The following is a 12,978-nucleotide window of genomic DNA, read 5'->3' on the forward strand; positions in this document are numbered from 1 at the left end:
ATGCTACCAGGGGCACTAAAGCATGTGTTCCAGGCCCAGGGGGCTGTTTGCCTTCTGCGCAGCCCAGCACTTAGCTGGTGAACATTTCCACCTGAAAGCAGAACAGCCCCTTCCTCATTCTTGCAAGCAGGCCTCCGGGAGCTAGGTGCAGACTTCCTCTTTCGTGGAATCTGCAAGATGCCACTGACTTCAGTTTGAGGAATGACATTACCTAACTCATTTGCTGATGTAACACACCACCAGGAATCTCTGGAGATGCTTTGGTTTCACTTGGACTGGCAGAGCCCAGGCTTCAACCCACGGCTTGCTTGGACAAGGACTCCTTATGTGCCTGATTTATTTCTTTGAGCCTCAGTTTGCCCATCTATTAAATGGGATATCACAGGTTTATCAAGAGGCTTCAATTCAGCAAAAGGCCTTAGAGTCTGTCTCTCTCGCCCAGGCTGGAGTGCAGTGGCAAGATCTTGGCTCACTGCAACCTCCCTCCACCTCCCAGTTTCCAGCGATTCTCCTGCCTCAGCCTCCTGGACAGCTGGGATTACAGGCGCTCGCCACCATGCCTGGCTAATTTTTTTGTATTTTTAGTAGAGATGGTGTTTCACCATGTTAAGCCAGGCTGGTCTCGAACTCCTGATCCGAGGTGATCTGCCCACTTCGGCCTCCCAAAGTGTTGGGATTACAGGTGTGAGCCTCCGTGCCTGGCCTAAATAAATTTTATAAATGTTAGTTTTAAAAAAATAGCTAATAAGCACATTGTAGGACATTCTAATATCAGACTGACCAGAAGTGGAAAAGCGCTGTGCTAAAAGTGGGATGATCGGGAGGCTCTGAGCACTCTGTGAAGGACCCTGAGACTCCATGTAGCGGGAAGAATGGCCTGGAGGAGGGCTGTGTGGGCTTTTTTTCCTCCTCACACCAGCCAGTTCCGGCACCAACTCTCTAGACACCAACTGGTGTCCTACAGCGCAATTCCGATACTAACTGCCTGGAGTCGGCATCAAACCTCACAGGTTTAGGGGCTCAGTGAAGAGCTGGCCTCACATCAGATGCCAGTTGCAAATGGGGTGCCCAGACCACTGGCATCTCTGTCTGACTTGGTGACAAATTCAAGGGTTCCCACAGTCCCCGGCAGGTTCAATAATTTGCTGAAATGACTCACAGGACTGAGAAAAGCACTTTGTTTATTATCGGTTCATGACGAAGGACATGGCTCAGGAATAGCCCAATGGAAAGAGATGCTGAGATCAAGTGTGGGTGGGGAAGGGGCACAGCGCTTCCTTGCCCTCTTGGGCACCCTACTTTCCCTGCACCTCCCTGCTTCACTAACCTGGAAGCTCTCCAAACCCCAAACAAACAAAACTGTGGGGTTTTCTTGGAGGTTTCACTTCATAGGCACAATTGATTAAATCACTGGCCACTGGAGATCCACTCAACCTGTTAAATAGATCAGAAACCTGACCCTTCCCACCACGCCCACTGGGGCTGCTGGTCCAGCCTTCAGTCATCTCTTACTGGGATCATTGTGCTAGCCTCCCACGTGTTCCCCACCCATGCTGATGCTGCCCCTTTACTGTCTACTCTCAGTCTAGCAGCCAGAATTATCCACTTAAAGCATAAATTAGGTCAGGTCACTTCTCAGCTCAAAACTTTCCCATACTCCCCATCTCACTCTGAGTAAAAACCAAAGTCCAACCAAAGGCGCGGTGACTCATACCTGTAATCCCAGCACTGTGGGAGGCTGAGGCGGGAGGATCGCTTGAGGCCAGGCGTTCAAGACCAGTCTGGGAAACATGGCAAGACCCTGTCCCTATGAAATAAAAAACTTCCCAAATCCAGCCAGGTACAGTGGCTCATGCCTATAATCTCAGCACTTTGGGAGGCTGAGGCGGGCAGATCACCTGAGGTCAGGAGTTCAAGACCAGCCTGGCTAACATGGTGAAATCCCATCTCTAATAATTATAATACAAAAAAAATTATCCGGGTGTGGTGGTGCATGCTGTAATCCTTCAGGAGGCTGAGGCAGGAGAATTGCTTGAACCTGGGAGGCAGAGACTGAAGTGAGATGAGAGCGCACCATTGCACTCCAGCCTGGGTGGCAAGAGTGAAACACAGTCTCAAACAAAACAAAACCAAACCAAACAACGACAACAACAACAACAAAAAACTCTCCAAATCCCCCAAAGTCCTCCCAATGGCTCCCAGGGGCTGCATGATCTAGCCCCTGATATCTCTCCAGCATTATCTCCTACCCTATCCCCCTCCCTCACTGGATCCTCTTAGTGTCTTCCCTGTTCCTTGAATATGCCAAGAATACTCTCACTCCAGGGCCTTTGCACTAGTCTTTCCATTGTCTTGGAATAGTTTCCCCAGATATTCAGAGTTGTGCTATCCAACCTTCTGTAAAGTAGTATTCCTCCATTCCCTGCTTCATTTTTCCGCATGACACTTATTACTGCCTGACGTTACAGACTTGTTTATTTGTTTACCTTCTGTCACCCCCTCCTGCCAATAGGATGTTAGGTCCCTGGAGACAGGACTTGGCTTGTTTTGTTCACTATTGTATCCGCTATGCCTAAATCAGTGCCTGGCCCACAATGTCAGCACAATCAATACCACAGACATTGAACGTCTTCTGAACGCTTTCCTTTTTATCCTTCTAAACAGCTACTCACTCTGGCCACTAGATGGCACTCAAGTACTTTCTGTGCATTGAAGCAGCCTCATGGGTTTGGTGGAGAGGACCCCCTGGCCCTCTCTGAGCCTGAATTTTTAAAGTTATCCCTGTTTCTGGTGCTTTGGGTCTTTGTTTCCTTTCCTTGAGGCATCTTAGGAACACATTAAAACTCACTTTTATTCAAGTCATGCTATTTTCAATTAAAACTTAACTCATGAGGGATATCTGTATGGCCAATACTCCAGCAGAGTACAGTGAGGCTTTCTCTTTAGGTTCAAATTACTATGACCTGAATCCAGATCTGGATAACTTGAAATCAGCCTCCTTGAAATTCCTCTCCTCCCACCTATTTCTAAGCGTGTCCCAGGCATTGCCTCATGGGGTTCTGAAGTCAGTTCTCGGTTCCCCTCTGATCGACTGGTCTTGACTACCTTGCTGTCGTCCCTTTGGTCTTAGACCCCATTTCTATCCTCCTGAAGTTGCTGGGCCCAGGTGTCCTCTCTGTCACCACCATTTTAGGGCACGGCTCTTTTCTGGCCCATTCCTGAAATGTGGGACAAGATTTTCCCAATTCACGGCACAGCTGAGACCGTGACATGAGGCTATGATTTTGAGCAAGACCTTCCCCAAGGTTCAGGGATGAAGGATGGTAAATACATCAGGGCGTCACTCTCTGTAGCTGTGGCTCACACTGTCCTCAGAGCCCTCTCTGGTCCAGGATCATCCCTGCTATCCCTTTTCCAGCTGGAGCCCTCTGCAGCTCTGGTGCTTTCCATTACACACAGGCAGGTCATTGCCCTGCCTCAAGATTCTCCAGCCTCCTCTGCCCTTTGGAGGCCAGGACCCTCTGGCTCTAATACTTAGAAAGAGAACAAGCTGTCCTACATTCACATCACTCCTAGCACAGGCCCCAGGATTATCCTCCTTCCAGGATGATAGACATGGAAATATCTAGTCCCTTCAGGTGTGTGCTTGGTATTGTTGGAAATAAAAGCTCGGAGTCACAAAGAAAATGAGCACTCAAATAAAGGATTTTTTCAGCAAGGCAAATTTACTTCTGGAGAAGGGTGCCGCTTGCCCTTCTGGCCACTGCAAGAGCACACTGAACAAAGGAGGGAAGGGGTTTTTATCCCTAACACAGTCAGTCCCTGATACTGTGTCTGGTCCCCATTGGCTGGAGTTGGACTGCACAGTCTAAGCTGATCCTGATTGGCTACTTCAAATGGAGCAGGGGTGGGGGCTACAGCAGCAGGAAGAGCAGTTTTGGCCAAATAAGATACAGATGTGGGTTGTTAAAGATTGCGAATGGATGTGGGTTACAGATTGGGAATGGATGTGAGTTACAGATTGGGAAGGCTGGAAAGTTGTTTACCGTAACTAGGGGCAAGGAGGGAAAACAGTTAGGCTTTGAAAATAGAGGACAAAGAATGAGAGAATTGAACGAGCAGAACCTTTGAAAAGGAACTCACTGTATCCAGCAGTATTATGGACCCAACAAGATCATCTCAATAGTTTGACAATTCATTTCCCCCAAGTTGGTGTGTTTCAGGCTTAGATAAAATGATGCTTTGAACATCAACAGGTGAAATCTTTTGTTAAAAACCTAGTCTAGTTCATCCAGCCCTCCTCCTCTCCTTGTTACTCCTCTTCCTCCTTCTAGTCTTTCCTCCAGTGTGAAGTGAAGGAAATATTAGGACTTGGTGTTGCCCCTACCATGGTCTGCTTTAATGTCCTGTGAACTTGGACAAGAATACACACACTTGCATCACCATCTTCCAAGAACACACGATAGCCAAAGGTCACAGTCAATTTACATCAGTTACAACAGAACGCATCTCTCACTCTGAGTATTCTCATTTGACCTTCTTAACTGCATTTAAATCTCAGTAAAGAACAATGACTGGTTCCTGCTTTATAGGCCTAAAACACCCACCAATAAGGTCCTCTTAGAAACCAGGCAAGGCATACCCAGGTCTCTATGCTAAAAGGAGGACGTCATGCATAACTTTTCAGAGACTCTTTTTACTTTGAAAACATTTCAAACTTACAGGAAAATGTCAAGAGTTGTACAGTGAACTCTCATATAACCTTAACCTAGATTCACCAATTATTAACATTTACTATTGTTTTATTTTATCTTTTAATTATGTTTGCTGATTATTGGGAGTAAGTTGCAGATATCATAACATTTACATTTTTTTTTTTTTTCCGGAGATGGAGTCTTGCTCTGTTGCCCAGGCTGGAGTGCAGTGGCACGATGTCAGCTCACTGCAACCTCTGCCTCTTGGGTTCAAGCGTTTCTCCTGTCTCAGCCTCCCTAGTAGCCGGGATTACAGGTGCCTGCCACCATGCCTGGCTAATTTTTGTATTTTAGTAGAGACGGGGTTTTGCCATGTTGGCCAGACGGGTCTCGAACTCCTGACCTCAGGTGATCTGCCCGCCCCCCACCCCCCCAGCATCCCAAAGTGCTGGCATTACAGGCATGAGCCATCACACCTGGCCCATAACATTTACTTCTGAGAACTCTGGCAGTATCTACTAAGAATCAGGATGTTTTCTTATATGCCACTGTACAATGATAAAATTCAGGAAGCTGAAAACATTGATGCAATACTACTATCCAATTACATGTAACTTTTAAAATGACATTTTCATCTTGTCGTTTAGATTTATTAGGATTATAAAAATATAATACAGAAATATGTAGGGGGAAAAATAAAAATGTTCTTTTGACTTTCTGCACCATCAGATCTACTTCCCAGGAATAACCAATGTTACATGAATGTTTCAGTGTTCCATGAAAAAAAACACAGTTTTACACGAACACAGTTACTTTTCTATGTGCCAAATATATGGGACCCAAGTTTTTTAGGAGTGAATTTTTTTCCTCTTAAAATATTTTGCAGATCCCTTCATGTTAGTACATATGGATCTAAGTCGTTCTTTCTTCTCTTTTGTAATTGTTGAGTTTTTCATAGTTTGGATCTACTATAATTTATTTGATTAGTCAAATTTGATGGAAATCTAGCTGGCTTTCATTTGCATTTTCCTGTTACCAGCCACGTGGTGATAACCAGCTTCGTACACAAGTTATCTTATCACACACATGTGAGTACCTCCAAGGGATAGAGTCGTAGAAAAGGAATTTCTGGGTTGAAGAGATCACACATATAAAAATTTGGGTTCAGAAATGTGCTTCATGCCTGTAATCCTAGCACTTTGGGAAGCCGAGGTGGGCGGATCACAAGGTCAGGAAATCGAGACCATCCTGGCTAACACGATGAAATACCGTCTCTACTAAAAATACAAAAAGAAATTAGCCGGGCGTGGTGGTGGGTGCCTGTAGTCCCAGCTACTCGGGAGGCTGAGGCAGGAGAATGGCGTGAACCCGGGAGGCGGAGGTTGCAGTGAGCCGAGATCGCGCCACTGCATTCCAGCCTGGGCGACAGAGTGAGACTCCATCTCAAAAAAAAAAAAAAAAAAAAAAAAAGCTTCTCTTGAGAGTTCATTATTTTTGTTTTTCGACCACGGCATCAAGCAACTAGACGCATGCATCTTTGATTTGTCTTCTGGGAGGTTTTCAAGTCAGAGGTTTGGCCCATCTCTTAAAAATGTACATGCCAAGTTCAATCTTAAAGCACATGATATGTCTACAATGTTACCTCCTGTTTTCATCTTATTTTCTCCCTACTCTTGTTTTAATTTTGCTTGCTGTATATACTAAGGTAATAAAATTTTAATTTTATCATGTATCTTTATATGTATGTAAATTTGTTCACCAAGTCGCTCCAGAACAATATGTGCTGTGAGTACACAAAATGGTTGAATCCAGTTTTCTTTCTTTCCTCCCCTCCCCTCCTCTCCTTTCCTTTCCTTTTTTTTTTTTTTTCTCTCACCCTGTCCCCCAGGCTGGAGTGCAGCGGCACGATCTCGGCTCACTGCAACCTCCACCTCCCGGGTTCAAGCGATTCTCATGCCTCAGCCTCCCAAGTAGCTGGGATTACAGGCATGCACCACCACATCCACCTAATTTTTTATTTTTATTTTTTAAATTTTTAGTAGAGACAGGGTTTCACCATGTTGGCCAGGCTGGTCTTGAACTCCTGACCTCAGGTGATCCGCCCACCTCGGCCTCCCAAAGTGCTAGGTTTATAGGCATGAGCCACTGTACCTGGCCTGAATCGAGTTTTCTTAATGACAGTCCTGGGAGTTGGGAGACAAGCAGATGACACGTCTGTTGAGTGGGACCTGTTTCATACCAGGCACTTTGTAAAGTCAGCTCATTTCATCTTCCCAACTATTTTTTTAAGATTAAAATTATCGTCCCTATTTTGCAGATGAGAACCAGATCTATAAGACTCCAAAGCCTCCTCCTTCCCATGCATCGCAATGGCACTGATGTGCTGAGTGGTGTGCTCGCCGAGTGACTGGCCAGCGGATCCCTCTCCAACAGGCTTGTCCTCCTCTCACTCCCGAGGCTGCTTTCAGCTTGCTCTGCGCTTGCCTTGGCCACCACATGGGGGAAGCCCGAGCCTCTCGGAACGTATCTGTGCCTCAAGTGGATTGTTGCCTACCCCTCCCTATGGAGGCTTCTGAGCTAGAAAATACAGAGGTCAGATGATGGCCTCTGAGTGCATCCAGCTCCATGGATGACAATCAAAGCAAGGGGGCTTTAAGTGCAGCAAGAGGAACTGGGATTAGCCCTGGGGTAGGACTTCTGACCAGTGAGGGATGCTAAGTTGTAGGAATGAGATAGGGGAGGTTAGCGTGGAATTCCCTTCCAGAAGCCTTTAAGAACAAGCTAAATTTTCAACCGTCTGGGGCTTACTGCGGAGAATTAATGAGGCCCCTTGTGACAGCCGTGCTAAGCCTCCCTAGAAAACTACAAATCCATGATGTCAACTGGTCGTTAAACTCCATTACTCCAGGCTCTTTTCTTGACAAAATTTAATTTAGGCCAGTAGGTGGCGATAATTAAACAGCTAATTAAACAGGGCTTCTTCGAATGATGAGAAAAGCAGTCTGGAAGGTTGCTTCTGGGAGCAAGAGGGGGAACCTTTCGGTGAATCCAGGGCTGATTGAGGTTCAATTAGCAGATCCACTAATGGGATGCCTTTCTTGACTCTTAAGGATCTCCTAGGCTCCTACCGTGATCACTTTTTTTTTTTTTTTTTTTTTGAGCCATGGTCTTACTCTGTCACCCAGGCTGGAGTGGCAGTGGTGTGATAATGACTTACTGCAGCCTTGACCTCCCAGGCTCAAGAGATCCTCCCACCTCAGCCCCCCAAGTAGCTGGGACTATAGATGCGAGCCACCCCACCTGACTTTTTTTTTTTTTTTAAATTTTTTGTAGAGTCAGGATCTCATTACGTTGCCCAGGCTGGTCTTGAACTCCCAGGCTCGAACAATCCTCCCACCTTAGTTTCCCAAAGTGTTGGGATTACAGGTGTGAGCCACTACGCCCAGCCTATGATCATTTTTCCTTAGACTGGAGGACAAGGCTCTGCTGCCCAATGGATCTTGGGCAGTTTTTTTTTTTTTTTTTAAGAGAAGGAGTCTCACTCTGTTGCCAGGCTGGAGTACAGTGGCGCGATCTCTGCTCACTGCAACCTCTGCCTCCTGAGTTCAAGGGATTCTCCTGCCTCAGCCTCTCGAGTAGCTGGAACTACAGGTGCATGCCACCACACCCAGCTAATTTTTGTATTTTTAGTAGAAACAGGGTTTCACCATGTTGGCCAGGATGGTCTCGATATCTTGACCTCATGATCCGCCCGCCTTGGCCTCCCAAAGTGCTGGGATTACAGGCGTGAGCCACTGCGCCTGGCCCCAAGTCCCCCTTTTCAAGGAGGTGTGGCCTGGAACAATCAGACCAAGGCCCATCTGCAGAGTTTCCCCTAGACTAGGGAGCTCTCTGGCTGCAGGGGAGAGGCCACTGATTCTTGATGTGTTCTTGCCTGTCTATTTCCTACACTGTAACTTTTTTGATGGCAGGGATTATGTCCATTTTGCACACTACCATACAACCGGCACCTAATGCAGTGGATTAGTTATATGTAAGTAGAGGTTCACTATGTGTTGAACAAAGCAATGAATGAAGGTTAGGACAAGAGGGTGGGGGGAGGGGGGGGGGGCCCTGCATGGAGCTGTCCAGGGTTCTTACCAGTTCCTGACTTCCTTCGATGGATTGGTCTTTTGCTTTCATGCCTTCCTCCCAGGGCTTTGCTGCAACAACACACAAAACCTGTTCCTAGTATGTATTCACTGAATTATGTACTTCCCTGACAGTCTTACTGTGTCTGTGGTAGCCCCCAAACAGCCTGCTGAACTAGGTCCAAAAGAGTGGTTCTCTCTGCACAGAACCATTTGGGTTAAATGCCTCATTCTTCATCTGTGGCTATGGAGTTTTTAGTTCTCAATCCCAGACCCTTCCATGTCACTACAGTTGAAGGATGTGTGGTGGGAAGTGGCACGAGAGGTTGCTGGAGGGGCGAGCTGGGGCCAGACTGCAGGGGCTTAGGGTGTGAATTCATGGGGCAGGGAGTGTGCCTTGCCCACCTCTGGGTGCTCAGTGTCCTGCACAATTCCAGGCACAAAGTCAGCTCTCAATAAAAGGCGCATAATTTCTCATCGTGCAGGACTGTGCAAGGATATGGCAAATGTGGACCTGGCTCTAAACTCACCCCCCTGAAATGTCTCAGTTCATATTTTCTGAGGAGTAGGAGATGAAGGATTGCTGTTTACATTTATTTCTTCTTTGTATTTGTTTACTCACATCTGGATTAGCTTAAAAAAAAAAAAAAAACCCGGTTCTTGATTCTTCTATGTTGCTTCTTAGTATCTCAGACTATCATATAATACAAGGCTGAGATAGGGAGGAGGGAGGGAAGAATTGGGGGAAAAAAAGGAGAAACTAGGGGAGTGAATCTAAGACCAGTCTCTCAAACAGGCTCTGGGGAACAGAAGTTTCTGCTCCCCAGCTCAGAAATCAGTGGGTAAAGAGGTAAAATTTCAGAGCCATCAAAATAGATGAACCAAGAGGTGGATACAGGGAGTCATTTGGGAAAATGACTCAAACCTTGCTCTGGTATGATTCAGGGAACTCTGATGTCAGTGCCCAATGTACAACTGCAGCAAAAACAGTCCCCAAGGCCTGGCACCACCAGGCACATCCTCAGGGCTCTGGGCTCAGCTTTGATCTCAGCACCACCTTGGAAATGCACAGAGACTGCAAAGCTCAACGCCAGGCCATGTATCAGGCGCCTGCACCCCTCATCCTCCCTTACAGTGCTCTGTCCCTAAGCCAGCTCATTTCCTGCCCCTGGTCCTCCTCTCCATCCCCTCTGCTCATCATCATTTCTACCACGTATTACCCTGTAATTGCCTCTCAAACTTTCTCCCTGCCTCTGATCCCACCCCTTCCAACACATCCTTCATGTAGGTAGTCAGAGAGACCTTTCTGGAACTCGTACCTCATCATATCACACCCTTCAATAAACCCCTTCTGTGACTCCCCACTGCTGTGTGGTACTCCAGGTCCTGCAGCCCTGGTACAAGCTTCAGGCCTTGTCTGTATCTTTCTCCCCACATGGTCTCCGTGTCAGCCTTGCCTTCTCGGCGTCTCCAGAACCACTGCGTTCTGCCACCCACTGGGTGCCTTTGGGAGACTGCTCCCTCTATCTGGGAGGCTTTCTCCGACTTGACAAACTCCTCCTCCTCTACTGCAGTTCAGATGTCATCTCTTGCGGGAAGCCTTCTCCCATGTCCCCAGGCACAGTTCCTTCATTGGCCACACATAAATTATTTACTTCTTGTTATAGAGAGCTGTGCACTATCTGTTACCCCTGTCCCCTGGACCATGAGTACTTTGAGAGCAAGAGTGATAGCTTATTTCTATCAGCATCCCCTTCCTCCCATTGCCCAGCAGAGTGCCTGGCACATATTTGATGCATAATAAGTATTTGGAGAATTGTAAAATTAATTGAGCCCACAGGATGGACACAGAAGACTGCCTCGTGGGGATGAACTCTTCAGTCTAGAAGGATGGAAGCTGAGAAAGGACACAACCGAACGCTATAAAATGCTAAGGAGAATAGAGAGAGGCACATAAACTATGGGTGTGTTTTTCCAGTGGTCCCTCGGTTGGTCATTGCCCCTGGCTTTTAGATCCATCCCCCGTCTTTCTCCTGCAAGCTGTGTTTCCCAGGTACCCTTGCCATGGGTGTTTGTCTAGGTTTGGCAGGAGATTGGAGCATGAAAGGAAGGGAGAGGTCAGGCTATTTCTCCTTTTCTTTCTGCTCTGGGTGGGGGAGGGCATTTTCTGGCTGTGGCTGCATCTGGACAGCTGTTTCAGGTCCCAGCTGGACAGCCCCTCACACCACGGTCTCAGCTTTTCCTGGCAACCTCTGCTATGGTTCTAGCTCGGGCTGGGTGGCCCTGGCTTCTGGGTTTTGGTAATATCATCATCCCCCTGTGTCCTGCAGCTGTTGGAGGGGAAACTAGCCCCTGCTGTTGCTCATATTTGGGTGGCTTTACCATCCCTGCGTGGCTTCTTGGTCTTTTTATCCTCACTGCGGCCCGTCCTTCCTATTAAATTCCCTGTGATGGAAATACTAGAGTGGTTTCAGTTTTCCCGACTAGATCCTGATCATCACAGTCTTCTTTCATCAATCAGCTGAAGGTTCAGTCCTGGGGTTCCTAGACCAGCCTCTGCCCTGGGTTCTACCCACAGGGGTCTCTTGTCTTGGCCACAGTGTTCCTGCAAGCCAGCCATTGGTGGCCTTTATAAGCACCAGTGTTGCCTCCTGCAGCTATTTGCCTTATGATTCCCTTTCAGAGATTTCGGTGATCTGGATCCGTGGCTGAATCAATGCTTCCATTGGTTCTCATGGAGAAGGATCCTGAATCCTGGCGGAGTGGGGTAGGAGGCTTGGTGCAAGACCACAACCCACATGTGGCCACTACTTCCAGGATGCTAATTACCTTCTGTGCCTTGACACTTGGAAGAAGAGTGTTTGAAACACATTCAGATGCTAGTAAACTCCAGCAATTCATTATGCCAAGAGCTGGTGCCAATAGGAAATACAAACCCTTCCTGAGAGGCTTGGCTGAACTCAACAATTGATCAGTGTAGGATGATTAAGGGAAATGAGTGTGTCATGCAGCCACCCCCCACTATGGAGCAGTGATAATGTGTCTTAGGGGACCTGGTTGGAGCCAGAACCGGGGCCGAGTGGACCAGAGGCTGACCCCCTGGTGGCTCTCACATCCCTTTGCAGGATGGCAGGAGGGTGAAGGGACTCCCCAACCCTTGGTGGAGTTAAAGGTGTAGGAACTGAGGTGAGGGAACCGGGGCTGGAGAGGAGATGGATGGGTCACTCCAAGGCAGCAGATGGGACCAGGTGAAACCTTTCCTAAGAGTGGAGAAATGAAAATACTTAAAGCTTCAGTTTGACAAGTACGTATGATAGAGGAGAAGAGAAAAAGCTAAGAGGGCAAGGAAGAGAGATCTGGGCACTAGAAAAAGGGTGGACATTTCTTTTCCTTTTTTGTTTTTTGTTTTTTTTTTGAGGTGGAGTCTCACTTTGTCACCCAGGCTGGAGTGCAGTGGCGTGACCTTGGCTCACTGCAACCTCCATCTCCCAGGTTCAAGTGATTCTCCTGCCTCAGCCTCCCGAGTAGCTGGGATTACAGGTGCGTGCCACCATGCCCAGCAAGTTTTTGTATTTTCAGTAGAGACGGGGTTTCACCACGTTGGCCAGGCTGTGCTCTCAAACTCCTGACCTTGTGATCTGCCTGCCTCGACCTCCCAAAGTGCTAGGATTACAGGTGTGAGCCACCGTGCCTGGCCAAGGGTGGACATTTCTATAAAGGTCATTGAGGAGATAGGATGGCAGGAGAGACGGGAATTCAACATGCGGGACACTGAGGCCCATTCCACAAGACAGGAGACTGTGGCTTCATTTATTTAGTGCCTGTGTGTGTCAGGTATGTGGGAATGCAGAGGTGAAAAAGACAGTGCCTGCTCTTTGTGTGCTCCACAACTGTGGAGACTGAGAATAAAGGAGATGACCACAATTCAGTGTGGTATGTGCTCAGGTATATGGGCACACCAGTTGCTGTGGGATTTAAAAGAGGAGCACCTGAGTTAAGCAAACTTGGGAGGCCAGGTAAAGCTTCCAGGAGGAAGAGATTTCTGCATGGAGTCTTGAAGGACAAACTGTAGTTATGCAGGAAGAGGAAGCAGAGGGGCTGGTGAAGGCATCACAGCATCTGGAGAGTGGTACCCAAAGGCCTGGAGTGAGGGA

At 47.5% G+C, this 12,978-nt stretch overlaps 1 protein-coding gene across 2 annotated transcripts in view; it reads right to left on the reverse strand.

The window, feature by feature from the left end:
* NLRP1 (NLR family pyrin domain containing 1) overlaps window positions 1-12,978 on the reverse strand; it is a 259,485-nt gene that overhangs the window by 72,450 nt on the left and 174,057 nt on the right. The window contains exon 1 of one of the 2 annotated variants that reach the window (XM_063717977.1): window positions 1,715-4,960. The exons of the other annotated variant lie outside the window; for it this stretch is intronic. Within the exon in view, the coding sequence (XP_063574047.1) occupies window positions 1,715-1,792 (78 nt within the window). The 5' untranslated portion in view covers window positions 1,793-4,960. Of the gene's footprint in view, window positions 1-1,714; window positions 4,961-12,978 lie in introns of those variants that run through there. 2 annotated transcript variants of the gene reach the window in all.

Source organism: Pongo abelii, chromosome 19 (genome assembly GCF_028885655.2).
Source record: "Pongo abelii isolate AG06213 chromosome 19, NHGRI_mPonAbe1-v2.0_pri, whole genome shotgun sequence".
NCBI classification, from domain to species: Eukaryota; Metazoa; Chordata; class Mammalia; order Primates; family Hominidae; genus Pongo; species Pongo abelii.